This window comes from Mixophyes fleayi, chromosome 3, assembly GCF_038048845.1.
Source record: "Mixophyes fleayi isolate aMixFle1 chromosome 3, aMixFle1.hap1, whole genome shotgun sequence".
Classification (NCBI taxonomy): Eukaryota; Metazoa; Chordata; class Amphibia; order Anura; family Limnodynastidae; genus Mixophyes; species Mixophyes fleayi.
In genome coordinates this window covers 38,928,310-38,952,859 of record NC_134404.1, presented here as the reverse complement: position 1 = coordinate 38,952,859, position 24,550 = coordinate 38,928,310, and the positions used below count along the sequence as shown (strand labels likewise).

At 41.7% G+C, this 24,550-nt stretch overlaps 1 protein-coding gene across 1 annotated transcript in view; it reads right to left on the bottom strand.

Annotated features, from left to right (window-relative positions):
• Nucleotides 1-1,934: 1,934 nt before the first annotated feature.
• The window catches only part of SDC1 (syndecan 1), a 29,760-nt gene continuing 7,144 nt past the window's right edge, over nt 1,935-24,550 (bottom strand). Inside the window, exons 2-5 of the mRNA XM_075201386.1 lie at nt 7,385-7,469; nt 5,870-6,930; nt 5,280-5,397; nt 1,935-4,385 (exon numbers count right to left, since the gene is read on the bottom strand). Of these exons, the coding sequence (XP_075057487.1) occupies nt 4,219-4,385; nt 5,280-5,397; nt 5,870-6,930; nt 7,385-7,469 (1,431 nt within the window). The 3' untranslated portion in view covers nt 1,935-4,218. The remainder of the gene's footprint in view (nt 4,386-5,279; nt 5,398-5,869; nt 6,931-7,384; nt 7,470-24,550) is intronic.

Below are 24,550 nucleotides of genomic sequence, written 5' to 3'. Positions count from 1 at the left end.
ACGTCTCATGCCTGCTCACTCTCCATCTTCCACCCAGTCCCCTTCTGGTCTCATGCAGAGTTTGATTCCTATACCATGTGATATGTTCTGTTACATGCAGTCATGCATTTAGTATTCTACTTACTTTTATGTTACGTAATCTTGTACTTTTGTTGTAGGTTCTTAGCCCCTATATATGGCACTGCAAGCTTTGTGACGCCTAAATAAAATATAAGGACAGGACTGTTTTTACTCTAATCTAGTTGCCAAAAAAAAAAGCCAGCATTGTAATGTAGTGCTTTTCTACTCATTGTAGTTTCATGTGGGGAAAAAGTTAAGCCAAGTCTTAAGTCCTGCGAGGACAAAGATTCAACGATTGGTACATTGTTTATAGACACCAGACTACTTCAACTCCTTGTCATAAATTCTTGAAGTATACTGCACACAATTAGAGGCATGGGTATTTTACGGGTGGAGGCAGCATGCCAAACACTTCTCCCCCCCAAAAAAAAAAAAAAAAAAAAAAATTCCCATGAGTATACATCTGGGTTGAGTGCAGTCAAAATTGCTAGACATACGACAGACCATTTTTAATGCTCAACCATTCTGCAACCACCCAAGCTGTAGCTGGGAGTATATAGCCATCTGGATATATTTCAGTCATCAGGGTGAAGCAGCTTTACTGTAGGTCTACGGAGGTAAAAAAATAAATAAATAAAAAAAAAAAAAAAAACATATGCAAGAGGATAAGTAGCCCAAAGCCACCCAAACGAAATGCACCCCCTCCCCCACGGCACACTGTAGCCAGTATGCCATATCACGGAACACAAGCACTGACGTATTCGTATAGATTTTGCTACCTCCTACATGCCCACTTACATAGGACTTGACCACTTATGCTGCTCTGTACTCTCTACTCTTGCTGTACATAAACCTTACAGCAATGTGTTCCTTTAGCAGATTTCCCTCCAGACTTCTAAGCCAAGACCTTTGCTCACAATTATTAACAGAGGTAACATTTGACAGGAGCCGTACAAGTAGTCATTACAGCCAACTATCAGAGCCTAAACTTCTAAGAATACTGAGCAGGCCAGGAAGCCCCATCTGTCTGGAAGTGCCCTTTTTAAATAAACATTAATTTAAAGGCTTGAGTGAACCTAGTGTGGTTGCTACTTGTATGAATGTTTTTCTGGTAACCATGAATGCTAGAGGTGCTGGAACAGTAACAGGCTATCTGGAAACTGGTGTAATCGTTTCACCAGAAGCCTCCATACAAGAGTCTACCTCCTCCGTGATCTAGACCATTTGTAAAGTTTAGAAAGTATTGAAATACGTCAGTCTGACGTATTGTCCAGTTACAAACAATGGATTTTTACTTCGTTCTGTTATCCCAAAATGAAAGTATTTTCTAAATCTAGAGGGATTCAGCCAGGTGGGTCCTTCAGCTAGTCACTCGTTTGTTATTGGATTAAGGTCATAAAAACCTTCAGTGTGACCTTTGATGCAACAGGCCAGACAGTGCACCATTATTAAATCACAGCAATTGATAATCAGCTTTTAGCTGATTACTGCATAAACAGTTAACCAGTCCCTTCTGAATCCTGTTTTTGTAGACAGAACACAGAGGCAGTCCGTACACTGGAGATATACCCAACCGTTTGTTTCCAAATCCATTCGGAAGGTTGCTTGTGAAATGGCGATACTTCCTCAAATGGGTTCAAACATGTCAGCATCTACTGGAAGTAGTGTGAGCTGATAAGACCTACCCATATACTAAACGAGTATCTGATGTCAATGGGTTCTAGTACACACATTCGCCGATAAGACCATTAACTTTTGTTCCAATAGTTTGTCCAGATACTAAATCTGGGAAATGCAGTGTGGTGTCATGGCTGCAAAACAATACCAGGATCATAACGTACTCTTCTGGCTTTAGGCAAGAATGATAAATTACGTGGGATTTTCAAAGTTTTTATTGCATTTTATCCTTACAACACAATACAAAAATTAAACTGCTTAAAATGGGCATGTGGTACAGTTTCTTAAATCTCTCTACAGCAGAAACAAATTGCTATACTATTAAAAAAAACAAAAAAAGGAGTGTTGCAGTCTAGTACAAGGAATAAAGTGGCAGTAACATTGGAATGGACGAACTGATAAAGGCATGTGAAGACTGAGCAATACAACATTGTTTCTGAAAGGCAAAAAAACAAAGTAACCCATCTCTCACCTATTTTTCCCTGAGTTATAAGCCCTTTGTTGTAGTCACTACATTTAGTTTACATGAAGACATCTGCAAACTGCGACTATCCGATGGTTGTATGAATTATAGTTTCACAACACTATATAGAGCCACGGCCCCCCCAGCTATTATACAAAAGTGCTAGTCAGGGACTAAGTGATGATCACAAATCAAATCATCAAGGATTTGTTAAACTTATTTACAGATAAACATCAACCACATTGGAGACAATTTGCCGACACGTATGCAATGAAGACAACTTTTATACCAATGACAGCAAGACCCCATACTATAAACACAAATCAAGAGGCGAACGGGCCGTTCGGTCCTTTCTGGGATAAGCTAAGGATTACCGTTACAGAGCATGCTTGTTAGTCTCTGGTCGTTCCCATGGACCGTAAATGTTTTGGAGTACAAGTTATGTACTAGAGAGCTGTCTAAATGTTCAGGACGAGAACCACCAATCTGTGACTGAGTTTATTACATGTTATAGTACCTTACTAGACCCTTTACTGCCTCCTGTGCTGCATGTACATTACCATGTCTATCTTGTGACTACAAGCATTGCACAGGACCCAACATTCCAATCATAATTGCACATTCGAGGGTGATGAGGTCATTGCTTTGCACAGAAGGATGCAAACTAAATTATAAAATGAAACTTTGACGATATCCCAACAGAAGAAAAAAAAAAAAAAAAAAAACTCCCTTTAAAACAGAACATAAGTAAAAGAAAAAACAAAAACCTCAAACTGCCTAGACTATACAAAAGACGTTTATCACAATATTAGAAGACTTACCACTCAGTCAGTCACAACTGCATAAGGGCAGCATAACAGCATTCGTTAATGGCACATTTACAAACATTTTAAAGCACTCGCTGGGAAAAACAAAAAAAAAAAAAAGTTTCAACCATTGTAGATAAATTTTACACTATACAGACAAATCCACAATAGTTGCACTAGCTGTACACATTACCATCTGTTAATTTTGGTGTAGGTCTAGAAAGACAGGACAAGAGCTGGTCCAAAATAAATCCAACAGCGTTTGAGGGAGATACGATAATTTAACTAACTGTACAGAAGAATTACATGTGCATAAAAAAGTAAAAATTACACACTAGACGTTGGCACTGCACTCAGATGGCAATCTTAGAACACAAGACGTGTTTAAAATGATTTGGTAACATTTGTTGCTGAACTGAGTATTTGTTAACGCACAGAAAACACCAAAGACAAAAACAAAAAACTGTTCTATTAATGTAGTATTCAAAAAGGTGCACATCCAACCATTGACAATAAATTCAACATGTTTGTTTACAAGTAGGGTTTAAAAGTGTGTATAAATAAGTAGCAATTTAAAGCTCTACTTTGAGAAAAAAAACAAAAAAAAAAAACAAGACAACACTATCAAGATAGAAATGAAACTCAGTTCCCAGTCTTATTTCTGGACTAGAGGGTGCATTTTTTGCAGAACCAACTCCTGGGCCACTTGTCCACCGTTACATACGGCATCTTGCTGGAAATGTATTGGTTTGTTCAATCTTCCACGTGCAACACTTTAAGTGATGTTATGGAGTTAAAATAGACTATAGATGTACCATTTTGGAGGGGGGGGGGGGGGGGAAACAAAACAACTTGATCTACCTAAATATATACACACACAAATGTAGCAAGGCGAAACTATGGTAGGTTAACAAAAAAAAAATGGTAACAAATTCGCACTGAACGTACATTCAGCCATCTAGAGTAAGTCATGCCCTCTGACCTTATACCAAATCAGTCTTTAACCACTTGCTGAAAACGAAGCGATGGGGGAATTTTTTTTATTTTATAAAGTCTTTTATAGTTTTACAGGCATTGTGTGGCAGAGAGAGGCACTTCGGACTTTTGCCTTGAGTAATGTCCACTTGGAGTCCTTTGAACCCAAAGGTAGAAGCTCTGGGTGGAGCAGTAGAGGAGAGTGACAAATAAAAGTAGAATTTAGAAACTTGTGGTCTATGCATAGAACTCCCGCTGTTCTCGTGGTTTCTGATAGCCCCCATTTGATTGTTTTGGTTCCTCCAGAGAGTAGCTTCCTTCATCTTTCTTCTTCATCCTGTACAGCATGAATGCAACCAAGGCAGCAGCAAACACCAAGCCTGCCACACCACCGGCAATTATTCCTGCAGAGAGAAAATGGTAATGATAATCAGCCTGAGCATTGCACAAGAAACCTGCTCACAGGAGCCTTCCAAAACCTCGGCTAGATGCAATCGAAGAATGTTGGAGAAGTCTTACATCACTCAACTCAAACGTATTGTGCATGCTGGTTAGTAAGCCGAATTCATGTCATGAATGTCTACAATTACCCCATACACTATGAAACAGACGTCCGTATCCTTTCAGATAGAAGTTGTTTAGAGATTAACATGAATGTTGATTAAATGGGACTGGAGAAGGGTGGCTTTGATTACAGTTGCCACAGTCAGCCAACCACCATTCTGATGCCCAGAGAAGTGCCAGGAGACTAGGACTGGGCATGTGCCCATAGTAAATCTACCCAATATGCAAATGTGGATTTATCAGTGAATACCACAATGTGAAGTACTCATTGAATTAAAACCAAATGCTGTCCAGACAGACAGCTTTCAGAGCTCTGCAGAAATGCACTATGTTGGTTGTGAAATCTTAGTGGTATGGTCACTGATGTCACAGCAGCTTAAGTGACTGGTTTTTAACAGATATCTGGCCTCATTAGGAAGAAATAGGAGGTCCTCCCATCTATAAGGGATCCTGAGGTAACCTACATGGCACAGCTTTAATTTGGTTTTCCAAGAGGTCTGCACAAAGGACCAAGTTCAGGTTCCCCATTCCCTCCCAAACACTACAATTCTCCAAGCATCAGGGTAGAGGGAGTTTAAAATAGGCTGCTTTTTAAACCACCACCTACACACAATGAAAGACGACAGTTTCCACTTTGACAGACGTATATCCAAGTTCCCCTAGATGGATAGCAGCAGTTTGTCAGACGAGCACTTATTCTAGGTTTAAGTTTAGTAGTAAATGTGAACACTCACCGGCAAGAAGCTCCTTCCTCTCCATTATACCGTGAGAAGCATTTGAGCTACTTTCATCATCAGAAGGCGGGATCACATCTGCCCTGTTAAGTGGAACTGTAGCCTCAATGAAGAAATCCTTTAAGTGAGGAAAAAAAAATAAAATAAAAAAAGTTAAACATAGAGGTCATACACAATTCAATCTAGCTGCCATGTGGCCAGGATCTGTCAGATAGGACCATAAATACATAGACGTGTGCAATCGAGAGAGCAAAATGAAAGTATTCTGAAATGACTGAATACACATTTTAACTGAGTGTTTCCCAAATCCAGTCCTCAAGAACCCCAACAGTGCAGGTTTTTCTCATCTCCTTGCTTTAGCACATGTGTCTAATTTCTCTTGCGACCTGGAAAACCTGCACTGTTAGGGGTCCCTGAAGACTGTTTGGGAAACACTGTTAACTTCCACCATCCAACTTCTCCCAATATGCATTTTTTGAACCCAAACACTCAGGAGGTTTTCCACAAATTGGTTCCAAAACAGACTGGCCATCAAAATTACATCATGCATACACATCCACCAAGTGAAGTGCTCAACAAAATTCACTTACCTCTCCTGAACCATCCTCCTCTTTAGAATCTGAGGAATCCTCAATTTCATCTTGTACTGTAGTTATTGAAATGCGAGTCGAGCTAGAGGACAAGTCATCAAGTTCCACATCTTCAGGAAGCTGTTCCGCTGGATTCATTACTGGAATGGCAGTTGTACTTTCAGCAAATGGAATATGGGCATGCCCACCCTTTGGTTCTTTGGTGTGGACTATATGGTACTTCTCCAAATCATTGGACTGGGTAGCACTGGGTGTAGTTGTATGGTTATGGTGGTGATGGTGGTGGTGGTGATGATGATGGTGCTTGTTCTCTTCAGAAGGTGTGGTGTTGGGCACTCCTTGGAGGAAAAGATCTTCATTAGGCTCAATCTCAGTTGACTTTGTGGTCATTCCCTCATGAACATTTGAGCCACCAAATGAACTTGTAGGCTGTTCATGAGGAGGACGGTGGTCAGCCACGGTTGTCGCCACGTCTGCGTTAACCAAGACTGGAAATTCATCAGTAGCTACACCAACATCTTCATTATCTGCATAAGGAGTACTGGTTGAACCAGATGTGGTTTCTTGATGGTGAACACCAGGCTGTATCAATTCATCAGCAGGAGTGGTCACTTCCTGGAACACATTTTCCATTTCTGAATCTTCATCAGGTGCACTTGTGGTAGGTTCTTTGGGCTGTATGTGGTGCTCATAAACCGCACCTGGAATTACAGCTGTAGCCTCATCATGAGTGTCTGAATCCGGATGGGTTGTACTTGGTGTGGTTGTATGGTGATGATGGTGCTTCTTTGCATCTAAATCAATAACCTCAGCTGCAGTTGTGTGGAGGGTTGTAGGTACTAGGGTTGTGCCTTCAGTAGACTGTTCTCTAGAAACATTGCCAATGGGATCTTGTAGTTTGGTGATCTGCATAAGTTCTGTGGTGTCTTCTACATCAGTTTCCACTTTAACGGCAATATCTGGCTGTTGGACTGTAGACATTTGCGTAACCGTGGATGCCAGAGGAGACACGGATGAGGAGACGTCCTTTACATCTGTAGGTACAGGGTCGACTAACACACCTAATAAATAAAAATAAGGTCTGAAAACTTTTGGAAATATGTAATAGTTTGTGTTCTGGTGTAGATTTTGCAATTTCAAGCACTTTATAGAAGCTGGTAGAAATGAAAGTTACAAGATAAAAGCTTACAGCATTTATAAAGAAATCTGACCATTAAAATTTAGTTACATATCTAGCCAGTATGAATGGGGACAGTTTTGTTGCCTGCAGACCACCGCAATTTCCAACAGCTTGACTGACTACATGGTCTAACTCTGTCCACCAGACCGAGGGATACACAAATTGTGACATGGGCAGCCCTGAAGTTCTGACATGTTAATGTGCTTATTTTAGGAGTCTACATACAGTTTAGTGTGGAATTGGTGAAGCAGCGATGGTTTGCCAATTACAGTTTATGTCCAAAACCATTATTCCAATAATGCATTTAGATATTCAATGGCAAAATGTTTACTTACCACCCAATCCTGAACCAGAGTAATCCCAATCATCCCCGGAGCCATCCACATCCAGATCTACAGGAGCAGATGATTTTATATCATTCTATAAAATAAAAAAATAAAATATGTAGTCAGACATTCACGGGGTAGGAGCATTTTATAGATAGAAAAAAAAACCAAAAAAAAACATCAGTTCCACAAGAGCAGTTTCATGCGCTACCAATTCTAGAAGTCATGAGACCAAATCATTCTTAGATTTAGAATACTTAATCAAGCTATTAAATCAGAAAACAGCTTCCTCAATAATCTGGGGGATGTATTTTATTTTTAAATAAAGAGCCAGTGTTACAAAATACAAGTTTTTCAAGGCAGGATTCGGCATAACAAGCCTTACCATGTACTGCAAACTTTTAAGCAACTTTCTGGACTAGCTACCTTTCAACTGTATAGTCGAGTCACCTGCTAAAACCAGCAAATGCATTTTTAATTAACTTTTATTTCCCGCCAGGTTAACCCTGTAACAGCAGGGTCTGAGACAGAAATTAGTATGGTTTAATCTTACTTTTAGATTGTTTAGGGTTCATGTAGGTTGTAATGTCAATATGGGAAAACTTTCAAAACAATTGTTATGCTACAAGCTGTGCAAAACTTCAGCACAGACAGATTGGGCAAGTGCAATAAGGCTGCAGATTTCATGGCAGGTGAACTGAATGCAGAGTATGTGCTGTATATGCGTCATTCATTAACAAAAAAGAAAACTCTAAATGTACAGAGACATTGCACTCACATGCATGTAGCTTGCACAAGTACATGAAACGTTAAATACATTAAGGCAACTACTGCAGAAAGACAAGACATTGACCCAGTTCCCTGTGTGGCCTCAGCACACAAGTCAGAAGTAAAGTAAATGGAGCAGCCAGTGAGCAAAACAGATCATTTATCAGATTCCAGACTTCATTGCTATGTGGCCTAACCACAGACCAGATACTCTGTATTTATGCTATGTATCTAGGGTGATTTGTCCTCTTCTGCTTTTCTTCCTGTAGTGTGAAAACAAACACCGCTAACCCTTTCACCTTGGAGGGGCAAGTGTGGATTTAAGAAAAACACATCACAGCCCTCATGAGAAGTGCCAAGGTCAAGAGCTTTCAACATTGGAGACATCCATGGATAATACGTGACCATACAAACAGGCTGTATGGATTTTACACGGAATCTACAAAGTTCTCAAATTTTCACACATCGGTAAGAAAATAGTCATCTGTACACTTAGGAAGTGCTGGTTACCAGAGAAACAACATTGATTTTTAAAATGCGCTATTTGTAAACCTCTATTTTGAAACTTCTAAATACTTTTTTTTTTTTAAAAAAGGGCTTTAATTATACACACACGATAGTGCTAGCTGTTACTTAAGTGATTCCATTTTCAGGCCAGAGATGAACAAATCTCTCCCCCCAATTAGAATTTTTAAACACAAAATGCAAAAGGCATTCAACAGCTGATCTTGCGAGAGGCCAGGGACATGCATTGTTTGCACGAGACTGAAATTGCAGTGTAGTTGTAGATGTCCAGACAACTTATTGGCAACCACGCAAAAAAACCCAAAAAAAAAAAAAAAAAAAAAAAAAAAAAAACACATTGAGAACTACAATTGCTTTAAAACAGGCCTGTCCAACCTGCGGCCCTCCAGATGTTGTGAAACTACAAGCCCCAGCATGCTTTGCCAGTCGACAACCTGTTGATAGCTGGAAGGGCATGCTGGGGCTTGTAGTTTCACAACATCTGGAGGGCCGCAGGTTGGACAGGCCTGCTTTAAGAGGACCTGCCCTGGGTTTCCAAGTGACCTTTCAAGACATTCCTGAATTTAGAGGATAACCACCGTCCCGGAAGAGGGCCAACATGTGGGTGAATGTAGCTGAGGTTGCGCAATTCTTAAACCTCTATTGACTATAAAGATCAGATCAGATGCTCAGTCTGGCTTTTATTGGTCATTCTCCTTGAAGACCTATTCACAGTAACCATTAATGCCGCTTTATTACGACAGGATTTAGATCAATACTGTCCAACTAGAGGCCCTCCCCTTTTGTTATCCTTCACAATGAGCAAGCATCTAGAACCAAAGCTTAAGCACCATATAAATCCATTTAAATGTCCTACGTGCAAGTCTTACACATTGCAGAGCATTTTAGGTGTCCCTTTGTAGTGTGCAGGTGACAAGGGTATAGAGACCAACTGTTACCTATATATCAGAGTACACTTCTGCTGCTTGTAGAGTAGATTACAACTCTAAACATGCATAGAGGGGGCAAAAACCAAGTCCATCACACAAAACGTCTAACCCTGTTTGGTCGATAACCACGTGCCAGACTTGTATGAGCAACGTGAGCACGTTCAGTGAACAATAAGCTTTTGAAGAGGTGAGGGGAAAACACAATTTGGTCTTTCCAAATGCACACATTCCAGTAGGCAAGTGTCTGCCTGTGCTACTGATCCTATGCCAGAAGGTCATACAATTGATTGTGTATTGAAATCTAACCAATGAGTGCACCAGGCTCTCTGATCTACAAATACAGATTCAGAGAAACAGAAACCGGACCGACAAGCAAGGCCTTAGATGGAATATTTGGATATACAAAGTCGTAAAACACAGAGCAAAGCCTTATTTACAAAAGGAAATAAGAAACCCCAATTGTAAGATTCCACATGCCATATCTATTCTGCATGCAATAGGGGAAAGTTATTCCAAACCAAGAGTTTTGCATCCATTTACATAAATGCAGCCTGCACTGCTCAAGAGGAAGAAGTTCTATTCGGAAGCATATATATATGGCTGTAAGTGTTATAACACATCACTGTTCTCTAGCAGAGCGCATTTAGCTAAAAGACAGGTTATTCATGAGATTCTTATTTGGCAGACTGACCCCATGTCTGTCTAGTAGAGTTTAGGAAACAAAGTTGGATGAACAAACTGTTTCATACAGAGGTGTATGCAGCAGTTAAAATGGAAATTTAGAAGTGGTGTTATGAAATAAAAACAATATGGTTATGTAAGTGAATGGAATTTGTTCTATGGTGAAAGCAGTAGGGGAAGAAGTGCTGCAGGAACATTGAGTGACCATGCCCCACTTCCAGCACTAGGTACATGGTCACTCAATGTTCCTGCAGCAGTTTCACAGGAGCATTACTACAACTGTGCTGGGAGAGGACCCTGCTCATTCTATTGTCAAGTCTGTGGCTTCCTGCATTCCCCTCACATGACACTGTGGTCCAATCACATTCAGCTCTGTCCTCACTAACCTCCCTCATCTCATGAAGTTATGGTGTGAACATCTGACTGCAGAGATAGAGCAGTCTGGAGCCACTTTAAAGCAGAGGACATTCTGGACAAGTAGGAGATAAAAATGGACTTGGGTGGTAACACCTTAATCTAGTCAAACAAAGTCCACAAGGGTTGCCATCTTGTAGAACCCCAATTTAAGCAATCTAAAAGCACCTCAGGTGATTTTTATATAGTGATAGGGTTTAGTTTATGCCCCCGTGCCAAGAGTTAGAGACAAGGAAACAATGATTTTTCATTATTTGTTCACTGGGGGCACTATTCTATTACAGTGTATGGAAGCATTTGCTTATAGGTAGGACTTTAACCAGTCGAGATCGGAGGCTCTATGGACGACTAGAAAGCCCATTAATTGTTTCAGTCTGCAGAAGCCACGGTAACTGGTGCATGTTTCTTTTATTTAGCATCGGTAGAGTCCTCCTTAGTCAGAAGCTTTAAGTAGGACAGGGGGAAGCATCCTGTAGTATTCCATTCAGAATAAAAGCAAGGACACGTATGAAAGACATAAAAGGCCATTAACCACGCCAGTCATAACAATAAGCCACTGTTAAGTGAAGGTTAAAGATACATTCCAGTACTACCCATGATGTTTTAGGTGTAGGGGTTTTGGATCAGAATTTCCATGTTCACCCTGGAGAGAATAGGTCACATGGAAAATTTTAGTTAAACACTTTTCTGTATAGAGGAGCACAGTGACTTACATATACTATATGGAGACAGCAATGCAAGCCACGCAAATGTTCTGTTCTATTGCCACCTAGATTTAGCTGCAAGAGTACAAAACTGTTGTAACCATATAAAGCGTAGCCACGCTTAAGCTACCTGTCCCCAACAATGTGGCAGACTGAAGCCATATTCAGCACTAACCCCTGGGCTGCATGGTCATGAATATTGGCTTTGCACAAACTTGCTGCTCACAAGAATGACCGCGACACCATGGATAGCTGAAACTAAGAACTGATCACCTAGTTTAGGAGACATGGCAAAATTCTGCTTTCCACAGCATTGGTCTCAGATTAAAAAGACCACTTATTCTGCCTATACATGTACACACCAAGACATGTACTGTAGTCCCCTTAAATGCTTTTAAAGCAGCTGTTTCATCTCCATAAATGGAGCTTTACATGTAGTAAAAAGTTGGTGTACAGTAAATATCTGCTCTTTTGTATACAAACAAAAGAAGGTTTGTACCCAAACAAACAACTTCTTAGGGGTAAACATACCCTTGCATACCACGTAGGTGGAAAGTACAACTTCCACAAAGCAACAAGCTTTTAAGTGTGATGGAAAAATGAAACACTAAAGTGACTAAAATTCTTACGTCTGATCACATAGCACACGATAAATTTAACATACATCATTCATCTCCTGACCACCTTCCAAGATGTTAAAATCACCCAATCAGAGCGTTACTCATTTTGCAGCAGCTCACGCTGCCCAATACGGAGCCTGCAGCCAGATTAACCCTTTGTTTTTAGTGAGCCAATCTGAACAAATACAATTCAAAACAGTTTGCTTAGGTCAGGGCCAGGACAACCTGTGGCTCTCCAGGTGTTGTGGAACCAGGGCCATCTTTTCCATTGGGCACAATGGGCAGCTGCCCAGGGGCCCCACGGATAAGGGGGCCCCATAGGCACGGCTCTTTATGAGAATAAATAATCCTGCAAAAGAAAAAACCTGCAAAAAAAAACCCACAAGGGTCACTGAGCAAGTACATCTATCTCTATCTGTATACATCTATATATCTATAGATAGGGGCCCCGGTGCACTGCTTTGCCCGGGGGCCCATAATGTTGTTATGATGGCCCTGTGTGGAACTAGGTCCCAGCCATGCTTTGCAAGTCCATAACTAGCAGGGTAATGCTGGGACCCAGGTGGGTTTTTTTTATTTTGTAAATGTCAGAGGAGATGGATAGGAACAACAAGTTAGCATTGCATTAATTCGTGACATCACAGACTCTAAACATGAACATGCAGTTTTGACACCATAACCAGTTAGGAATGTTTGCAAAACATGGGCTGCAGAGTAACTAAGCGTTAATGCTCCACCGCAGTGCAAGTGTACACTCCATGCAAGTATTCATATCACGCTTTACACAGCATCCCTCTAAGCAAGGGTAGCTTCCCTAATGCCAACACATCACGTGGAAACTGTTGTCCTTGCTCCACTCTTCCCACAAGTAGTAGGAGGCCATAAAAATCCCTTAAGGAGGATCTAAATACAGACTCGTCCATCATAATAGTTAATGAGCTTTTAAGAAGGGTTTTGACCTCAGGGCACAATGTAATGAACAGACCTGAAATTGTGAAACATTTCATAGATTTTTAACTCTGCACAGCCCAGATGTAGTCACATAATTTGGGGGGGGGGGGGGGGGGTGATAGCAGCAGCTGGTATTCTTACTGCAGAGATTGGACCAAATAGGAATTTTGCCCTTAGTTTTCACCCCTGAACCCCAAGGGGTTAATTAAAGCAAAAAGAAATAGCTTCCCTTAAGGATTTGCTGTATGTGGCGAGAGTTTTAACTGCAAATACCTAGTAAGTATAGTAATCTGTTTACAGACAGACCACTGCTGTGTGCAGACAATTTAATGAGACTTGTGAACCACAGGCTGAATACAAGAGGCCAGAAGTAGTGTTAAGATGCCTCTCTGCTTAGAGTAGTCAAGAAATACATTGCTGGTAAATCTGTACCTCTCAGCCATGTCTTTATATCACCAGGTAGTCTTTCCCCATTTCATGGCCCATGCATGTGACAAAAATGCGCTTTTGTTATAGCTTCAGAGACATAGAAAGCATGATATGAATAGCAGGGGGTTTCCTGGCCAAATCTAGCAGAACCCTTTAAGTAAGAAGCCGAACCCAACAAGGAGACTAACACACCGATGATCACAGCACCGAGGTGTGGTCATCAGGACCTATGGAAGTCCTCACAGGCCTCAATGAGGAGAGCACAGTGCCATCGAGGACCAATGAGCACTCGCTCAGGTCATGAAATTTGACATGAGAAGGCTGGATAGGAGATTGTCAGTAGGTAAAACTTGTTAAATTTCACACGCTTCCAAAAAAAAAAAAAAAAAATGTGAATACCTTTCAAGGTATTCAAACCAATTTTAAGACTGTACGGATGAATCCTAAAAGACAGTAGATTTGCTGCATCCCTAGTAGAAAAATAAAGCAATTTAGTAAGAGTTGCAAAAGTGCATGTACAGACCAATAACTGGTCATTTTTAAAGAGGTTCTAGACTAGATTTATGAAGATCCACATATCTACCACAGTGCCGTACAAAGAAGACTGTATATATGTACAGGGCATTAGAACAAGTAAAGGTTTAACACAAGAGTGATCACTGATCCTGCCCACTGTGTGAATCAATTAATCCATGCTGTGCAAAGCTGTCACTGTCAAAACAGTGGGCTTTAGTACTGTTTATTGTATGTATGTTTGTAGTGTTTACTGGGGGGGGGGGGGGGAATCTAAACAAAAAACAAGTCAGGTCAAATCTACTTATACCCCATTCATGCTGCACCAAAAACCTGCGTCTTTGCCAGGGCAAGCCTAGACGACCCGGGCTGAGGTGCTGTATGAATGCTGGGTCTCAGACAAAGTAAAAAAAAAAAAAAAATCACAGGAGGAGCCAATCAGATGTTGTCATGCAGACCCCGGGCAGAGCAGTGTCCAGTATGAATGTGGTCTATCTGGGATTTTGACTGCAGGGGAGCCTCTGCCCCCGGCCATATCCCAGGGTCATATAACCGGGATATTGCCCGGACGGCAGTATGAAAGCGGTATTATTCAAGTAGACGTGCTATGCTAGAAGTTTAGTGAGATTTAGAGGTTTGGAGACAGTGACATGAGGAAGAGTTTCGGAGAATGGGTGCAGCATGAGAAGGCCTGGGGGGCATGAGCGAGAAAGTCAGACGTTCTATGGATAAAGTATCACAAGTAACAAAACTTGACAAGAATTCTAATAAGGACAAACATCTTCATTGCGGCATAATTAGGGCTTTGTCAGATATTTCAGTGGCAATATCCAACGGCTTGTAAGCTGCACCCAAACTATACCCATTTATGGCTCATGATTAACGCCAGCAGCTTCACCACACTGCTATACTTTACATGGACGCGATGCTACTATGAAGGGAGACCACCCCAAAAGGTTTGTTAGACACTTAAAGGGCAGTGTCCTGTAATTGATGTTACACAAGTTAATGACACCTAGTGCACAGAGATTACGAGAAGCCGGTGAGGTGTCAGATGCTATTGCAACATCCTAAGTCATTTCTTCCAAAACTTTCTCTACACGGAAGCTGCCTGTAATTAAATTGCAGTCAGACAAGTAGAAACAAACCGACAGAACAGAAGTTTCCCCTCGCACCAGATTTGGTGCTGCTGGTTTTCTAGTCTAAGTGCTCTCAACGCTGACAGTCTCCTTCTCAAAAGCTCAGTCATCTGGAACCAGGAGATTAAGACTGGATGGTTTGGGAATTTAATATGACAAAGTGTGGATAGAAACAGCAGATTCTTCGTACAGCTCTTTAAAGGGGGTGGGTGTAATACAGGTTCATATCAATACATTTGCAAATCGGACCAATTAAAGACACCCACAAACTCTTATGCATCACAAGAGTCGATCACATGCAGACGTCAGGATTAGTCCATGCTTTAGCGACCTATCAGAAGCAAACCCGTCAGAGGTCACTGATCTGTTTAAGGGCAACTACAGCCTGTATAGTCAGCCAACTGGTGCGGAGACCACAGAACTGCTTAATCGTTTTATAGAGCAAACAAAAAACATTGGTGTAACAGGGTATATTTTCCCCAGGTTAAAGCATTTTTAAAAAAATATAAAGAATTTCATGCACGTTATATCCTGGGTTTACGTCACCATGTCTAGAATACCAAAAGGTCTTCCCTTAGCTCTGTATCTCCATATTGAAAAGTACCACATGACCATACAGCCTGTGACACAGGACAATATGATAAGACCACTTACTGTATCAGTACCAGCTCTACTGTAGCCACTGAACTGTACAGCTTCACTATGACCTAAACCACTACCTGCCACAAACCACTATTAGTACAAAGGTCTGCAGAAGAATAGACCGGTTGGGGGGGGGGGGGGAAATTCACCCTGAATATCAGCAATAAAGCCAATATCTGTCAAAGATTTATGCCCTTTGCAATTGCAATCCCAGAAGTCTTTTTGCAGAATCTTCTGGGAATCAGTCTATTTTCAGAACAGAGTAGTAGCAGGGACAGACTGACGGTGACACCCATTTCTACAGATGAGACCACCATTACATATGTGCCCAGTTGCATCTAACCCTGACCATGAACTTTGCTTGTTAGCTCTGGCGACTAAAGAGAAGTTGTGATAATTACTATAGCAACAGGACAAACAAGGATTATAACACTTGTGTGAAAATAAGTTTTGTAACCCCCCCCCCCCCCTCCCTCTCCCCATGCAAACTGGCAAGATCCAGCATTCAAGAAGTAGCAGGATTACATACTTAACAGCTCATAGTACCTATGTATTACCATAAGTGACTGACTAGTAACATAACAGTACATAAGGTGCTCCGACTAGTAAAACAATGACTTAAATGTCTGGTTTCAGACATGACGACATGCAATTGGAATAGAAAAAGAAAAAACACCCCCCCTCAGTGGTGTGACATTAAACATGAATCCAGAATTACCTGGGACCCTGGGTCACACTATAGTCCCTCTACTCTCCTGCCGGCAGGAAACACTGCCTGAAGCTGGCTACACTACACTGTTTTCGTCCAATAATCGGCTCAATCAGCCGACATACGACCGCTCGTTCAAAAGTTGGGTCAGTGTGTGCAGTGACACGATGGTCGAAAGTCTGCCCAAATGGACGATTGTCGCCTCATTTGGTTGGTCGTACTGTTAAATATTTTCGTTCCAATCGCTTTTCCGCTGTGTAGTGTGTATAAACTTCCAACCGATCCACAACAGTGAGTACGAAATTACAGTCATTGCTCACGACAACATGGCTGTAAAAAGTTGCTAAAGGGACGTCCGCTCTTCCCTTTATCATCCTAAACAAGGCTAGTGTGTATGCAGTCCATGGACCGAGCGATCGGACCATCGATTGCATGTAAAATCGATCAGCATAAAAAGTTGGTCGAAATTTCTGTAGTGCGTACCCAGCTTTAGTGAGCATTGCTGGACCACAGCAGACATTGGATTACCCTCACAGCTCCTGCCATGTCCGGCTTATCATACCGTTTAATGCCCGTCAGGAGAAGTTCTGGAACCCTGGACCTCAGGGAATATTCTGGATTTTCAGTTTTGGGTGAAGGTACCAAAATTGGTACAGAAGAGGCAAAGAATATTGAGCAAAATAAGGTTTACGATATGTAATGTTATGCCCTATATGCATGCTATCATTACAATGTTCCCTTACAGGGTTTAGTCAGACAGCTAAAGTGGACTAAAATCCAAACAACAACGCAGAACTGGAGATAAAGGATAAGTATGTGCGACTCCAAAAAACACAATTTTGACATGTATGTCGAGACTTGTTACCATGTAGTAGAGATTGCCCAGTTAACATTCTGTGGAAGAGCTATATAAAAAGGTCTTGTTTTTATGTAATAAAACTGCACCACTCATAACACTGAATCACTCAGCTTTAATCATACGCTTCACTAGAAAAGTTGTAGTCATTTCCCCAAGTCAGCTACATGCTGCCCATATATCTATTCTGTAAGTCACTTAATAGTATAATGTGGTTCTGTGTCCCTCATGAACACAAGCCCTTCCATATTTCTGTGAAGGCATCTTAAATGACAGACATCCTTGATCAGCAAGCTGCCCTGCTAGCAGTGTACATACACTATAGTCAGCACATTAAACAAACATTTTATACAGAAAGTGTAGGATTATGATCCTCCAAGGATTTTTTTTTGTGCTTTGTTCAGACAGTGGTCAATATGCTGTATGTACATGCAAATATCAGCTCCAACAAAAGAGGTGGGATGCAAATTAGGATATCATACACAGTTATCACTTTAGCATGTACAAAAACAAAAAAAAACAAGTTTTTGCAGTAAAGTGAAGACAAAACTTCAATCTGAAGGTTACATTTATCAGGACTAAGCTGCACAGAGTGTGGACCATTTTATGTAGGGTACAGGCCCACTATATGCTGCATGATCTATGTAGTAGTGATTCCACTGTACTAAAAGTACTTAAAGTTAACACTTAGTGCTAGATTTACTAAGCTGCAGGTTTGAAAAAGTGGGGATGTTGCCTATAGCAACCAATCAGATTCTAGCTTTCATTTTGTAGAAGGTACTAAATAAATGAAAGCTAGAATCTGATTGGTTGCTATAGGCAACATCCCCACTTTTTCAAACCCGCAGCTTAGTAAATCTAGCCCTTAGACTGTAAAACAATCCCCACACTCAGCTAGTGGCAAATCCTCAGGTGAAGGGAAACTCAGTGGTTCCACCAAATAAACACATCCCACCTCAAACATCCCCCACTCATTAGCAGCAACACCTCATCAGCAAGGTCTGGAGCAGGTCAGAGCTGCATTTACAAGGTAACAGCAAACTGCAAGGAGTTGATGCAGCCAGAAAGTCTGTCTTCTAGAGAGCAGCACCTACCCCGGGCAGCAGGTAGGTCCCGTTGAGATCTGTCCATAAAAGACAGGACCTTCATACAAGAGGTGAAGTACCCAGCACCTGAACCTGGGGCGTCTGTAACACCCCATGAATGATTCACTTCAATTATAAAAACTTGTGGATTGAATCACACATGGAACAAAGTTACTTCACATTAACACCCTGAGAAGTCTGACAGATTCCATACAGAACGCTTTGCATTTGTCTAAATGAGGAAAAGGACAAATAGGACGAGACTACAAAGTAATCTATCATTTGGTCTGGTGGCAGAATATTCTATAGGCAGAGTGTTGTATGTGTATTACAGCGGGATATCACCCCCATTAGAAAATCTACTACAGACACGTTTTACGTGGTCATTTTAGTCTGAAAAAGACAGTCTGGTCAAGTATCAGAAGGAGAGGGCAGTGCATTGTATTCAGTAGGAAACAGGTTTGAGGGAAATCCTAGCGGCCACAGACTGACTGCTATTCTCTGTGCGTTCAGCACTGTATTAGATAATTTTAATGCATATGTAGTTTAAAAAAAAAAAAAAAAAAAAAAAAAAAAAAAGCCACACCCCCACATGATTTGTGCAGCATCAAAATGCCTGACCCCCCCCAAAAAAAAGTTGATTCCTGAGCTGCCCCACTTCAGTATTCAAGTGCCCACAAGGGTCATTTTAGGGAGTTGAGAATATGAATGCTGTAGTATCACTACCACGGTTCTGTGAGCCAACAACTCTTATCCACCCTCATGTCCAGTCTCCTTGTCTACCCCCAGCATCTTTCCCCAATTCACTCCACCCTCAACATTGAGGGTCTTCTCCTGTCACCCCACTTCCACCCAGGGTCGTCTCTTCCATTGGGCACGATGGGCAGGTGCCCGGTCTGAATCCTAGATACTTACCTTGAGGTCACATCAGCTGTAATCCGGCTCCCTCCCTGGTCCCCTCTTACGTGCTGTGCTCACAGTGAATGCTGGGCGCGATGTCACGCCCAGCATTCACAGCACGGAAGAGGGCAGAAGAGACTCAGCGTCACGGAAAAAAGAAGAGGATCGGACTTAAGGTAAGTTAAGGGGACATATATATATATTTTTTTTTAGGGGCCCGGTACACTGCATTGCCCGGGGGCCCATAAAGTTGTTAAGGTGGCCCTGCTTCCACCTCCCTGCAATGCCTCCCTGTTTCTGACCAAATCCAATACTAATTACCCGCACAGCCCCCTGATACTCCTACCCCACTCCTCACTGCAAACTGTGGCAGACTCACCACGCCAAGACTTATCCCATGCCACTCCTGAGCAATGGGATAGACTTCACTGCAACTCCCAAACCAGCTACTAAAAACAGCTTAAAAATCCACCTGTTCGGTGTACATCAAGTCATTGTCTTCATTTAATTTCCCCAATCTTGTGGCACCATACATGCCCCCATAATGTAGGAGACTGGTGCATTAAACCTAAATCAAGTGTCAGCCTTTGGCCTCTCCCCAAAACCAGAGTAGAGCGCTCCATAATTACCAGATAACCAGCACCTATTACATCTAGGTCACCTGGCAGTCGGCCTCTTCAGACAAATTACTGGATACGGGTTCATTAAAACACACCCAGGTTAATGTTAAAACATGTTATGTGTACATGAGCTTTCTGTTGGAAACAGTGCTGGGCTTGGCAAGTGATTAAAAGATAGATGACTAAGAAGTCCAGATAAGCTAAAACACTGCTTGTGTTAGAGTCTAGTGACTAGTCGATACCTTTTCATCATTTGTTAAATTATGGAGGTGATATTTATGCAGTATCATGTTTGGGGAGAGGTCCCAAAGTTAAAATGCCAATTTTCTAACCAAAAAAAAGTTTGTTTTGTGTTAATTACAGGGCTTGAGCCTCACTGGAAGTTTTAGAAGCAATTGCTTCCACGAGCCCTCATCACCATTTATTTATATAGCGCCACTGATTCCGCAGCGCTGTACAGAGAACCCATTCACATCAGTCCCTGCCCCGAGAGAGCGAGAGCCTAGGGTCAATTTTTGATAGCAGCCAATTAACCTTCTAGTATGTTTTTGGAGTGTGGGAGGAAACTGGAGCACCTGGAGGAAACCCACGCAAACACAGGGAGAACATACAAGCTCTACACAGATAAGGCCATGGTTGGGAATTGAACTCATGATCCCAGTGCTGTGAAGCAGAAGTGCTAACCACTGAGCCACAGTGCTACCCTGAAGTGTCTCTTCAGACTGGCTTTTGCCCTTAAACCGAGTCCCCAATAGGTTGGGTGAGGCAGAAAGTGTCAGGGGAGTTTAGGGATTTTGGGTTGTAATCAGAATTTGCGTAGTTGTTACCTCATGGTTGATTAATGATGGAAAGCTACCAGTGGAGATTGGTTAAGGTTCATATGAGGAGAGAGCAGGTGACTGACTTGAGGGGATAGGGGGCAAGTAGTGGGGTTATGATAGGAGAGACTTCCTCTTCATTTGTGAGACCACCAAGCGTGCAGGACAGGGGAAACACTTCCTAGTTGATCTTATCACTCTGGTCTCTGAAGTAGGAAGCAGCGTGGACGGCCAGATGGGTTGGCATGGGGGAGTTCAGAATAGATTTCAGTTTGATAAATATGCTTTTGGGGGTCAGAAGACAGACTGAGGTATATTAGATTGACAAGGTCGACGGCATTTTTTTGGAAGCATAGCAATTAAATTCCAAGTTTCCCATAAATCTGCATATAATACACATTGAAGACACAGGGGTAGGTATTACCACTAGTTTTCCCCAATCGTGTTTATTTTGTGCTAAATATTGTACACACTAACATTTGTTTTCTCCAAAATGGCTGCCCCCATAAGAGACAGGTACACTTGAAGTACTTATTCTGACTGAATTATGTAGGGGCATTTAAATGCACACTGAAGCAGCAAACCAAATGGAGGAAAGGGCCGAGCATGACCTCTGTAGAAGACTCCTGCAGCAAGACACAGCTGGAACCAAACACCAAGTTTTTTTCTTCGTTTATTTTAATAGGGCATCAGATCTTCAGCCCTTTTACATCATACAAGAGGGGACATGGTCATAAAGGATGCTGTAACTAAGCACCGCCAGTTCAGTCACCTTCCCAGGCAGAGTTAAATGAGCCAATTATATCCATAAACATGTAGATTGAGTCTGAACACACCAAGTCCTAAATCACCGACGTGTTGGAAAGCGGTTCCTGGTTATTAGACAGACCACAAGAGCCACTTCTAAGTTGCCCACAGCTCATTTAGAGACTTTAATCTGCAGTCATTTTTTAGTGTAAACTCCCCCGTTTCCCCTTCAAGTTAGAATGTAACAGTAGCGCACGTTAGAATGGTTTCCAGGGACATTTTGCTGCATAGTACCGTGTGCTGCAATCCTCAAGCTTTACTTACTGAGTACATGACAATTCTGCATTTTAATAATCATATTCAATAAGTATTACTTTATAAATCCCAACATAGTAATAAAAAAAACCAACCCATGACAAAATTGCATTTAACAAAAGGAATATCATGCAGTTGGGTCTTTGAGGTTACAATGAACTAAAATGAGCAAGAACACAAGTTTAAGTGCACAGAGATGCATCAGAAGCAGACATGAAACACGTGTTAAACGCACTGCAACAAGTGACGACAAATTTGAAAGCCTCATTAAGCAGAATGTTTGTTTCCACCTGAATTAGTACCTGGGAATTTGATCTCCAGTAAGTAAAGCAGATTTTGTAAGAGCTTCTAGTTTGCCAGCTGTGCCCAGCACGCCCTTTCAGCCGGCTGCCATATTGGGAGGGAATATTTAATAAAGCAACATGCTGAGTAGGTCTGCTTGTATCATGGATTTGGAGAGGGAAGCGATGCCATCAGCTTTTTGGCCCATTAGGACACTGTCCTAAAGCAGCAAGATTTGAGCAAGGTTTTATAACATTCATGGTGGATAAAGGAAGTTGAGGTTTGGTTTGTTTTGAAGGCAATGCCATATTTACACATCATCTATTTATATAGCGCCACTAATTCTGCAGCGCTGTACAGAGAACTCATTCACATTAGTCCCTGCCCCATTGGAGCTTACAGTCTAAATTCCCGAATATAGAGACAGAGAGAGGGAGACAGACAGGGAGAGACTGATCAATTTTGATAGCAGCCAATTAACCTACCAGTAGGTTTTAGGAGTGTGGGAGGAAACTGGAGCACCCGGAAGAAACCCACGCAAACACGGGGGGGAAACATACAAACTCCACACAGATAAAGCCATGGTCAGGAATCAAACTCATGACCCCAGGGCTGTGAGGCAGAAGTGCTAACCACTAGGTCACTCTGAATTAAGGCAAATATCTGGCCAAGAAGTTCGTCTTATTGTGACCCTATTGGAGCTTCTGTGAATCCCAGGACTTTACATCTTTACAAAATGTAGTCCTGGTAGGGCGATTCTTGTAGCGATAAAACTACAGTTTGCGTCACAATATCACTAATCAGCATGTGCATTCTCCACTGTGACACCACCAAGCGGCCTGGTTACATTTAATACCTGAATCTTCAGAGCCAACACCCGCAGAGAATTTTACACCAAAGAGACCAGCTCACGGCTGCATGGCAGCTTCTGTTACCTAGGGCATTCAAATCAATGCACACTCAGTTCAAAAAGCAAAATCAGAACAATCCTATGTCACTGTCTGCATCTGCTATATGGTCCCTTAAGGTATGCAAGTTTGGGCTTAATATTTAATAGAATCCATTTACATGAAAATTAGAATTACACTTTGAGATCGAAGCAGCTTTTACACAGTACAACATACATAACTAGTATTTTAGGCTTTGATGTCTTTTAAAGGGTATAGCGCAGGGGCGACAGAAAGGAGTAACAGTGCAGCCAACTATTCTGCCAAGATAGATAAATGCTAGTGAAATATTCATCAAGGCTACATCTACCTACTGTAGACAGTATCCTAGCTAGATTTGTCTTACAAAATTGTCTTTGTGTATTTAAAATGACCAACCAAGTTCACTAGCCCTGGTTCAACCTTTTCAGCATATTTTTTGTTAATGTATAACTTTATAGCAGAGAACTGCAAAATAATGGCTAGATTAAAGTGACCAACTGGCAATAACTTAAGGTGAATTATTAGACATCCAGTTACAAGTTTTCCAAATTCCTAGCATACATTGTGGTGTGTAGAGATGCAGGATACTACCCAGGCTAATCCAAGAGTTATAAAATGAGGGTTAGTCCAATTTCTGTAAAACTGGTGCACTGAAAGGGTGCAGTAACCCACCCCAAACAGCTGTAATTTTGGTACTGCAGTTTAAAAGCTGAAAGCAGACATGTAACCGGCTTCCAAAACTAATCACAAGCTTTTATTAGACACCAAATAATGTGCTTCTTGCCCTATATCAGAACCACTTTAAAATTTAGGATGGATTAGGCTACTGGATTTTTAGGAAGGGGAGGTGGCTATAAGCTTGTGGGAGAATAGACAGCAGTGAAGGTAGGTAGATCATACTTGCCAACTCTCCCGCAATATCCGGGAGACTCCCGCATTTCGCGAGAGTCTCCCGGACTCCCGGGAGAGTGTGGCAATCTCCCTGATCTGCCCACTTCCTAGTGAAGTGGGCAGAATTTTGTTCAAACGCCGCGATTCACCGGGAATCGCGGCATTTGGCCCCGCCCCCTGCTGTCAAATGACGCGATTTGCGTCATTACGTCACGGGGGCGGGGCTAAAATGACGCGATTTGCGGAGCCCCGCCCCCTACACGCCCACCTCCCTCCCGCAGCTCCCGGAAGCCATCTGAAAAAAGTTGGCAAGTATGAGGTAGATGAATAAGCAGAACACTACATAATGTATATTTGTGGAGACATTGTGGCCATTTCTGTGTGGTCAATAAACAGTCCATCACAATTCTATAGGGCATAGGCTCTGTTCACAAATAGACCATCCCTTATATTCTGTTCCATCAATAAGTCTCTGAATGCTTCAATATCGCAAGACTCAAGGTTGCAAGTAACATATTGATCCAATATATGATCATCAATGATTGTTCTACATCAAGGAAGAACGATTTCACCAACAATGCATTTTATAAACGAGTTTCTCCATGGAAAACTCCAACACAACTATATAAACAGCACATTATGTCATCATGTGACTCAGATAAAGCTGAACTGTCCCAGTCATCCTCGATGTTCCTCTCCCAGGTTGAC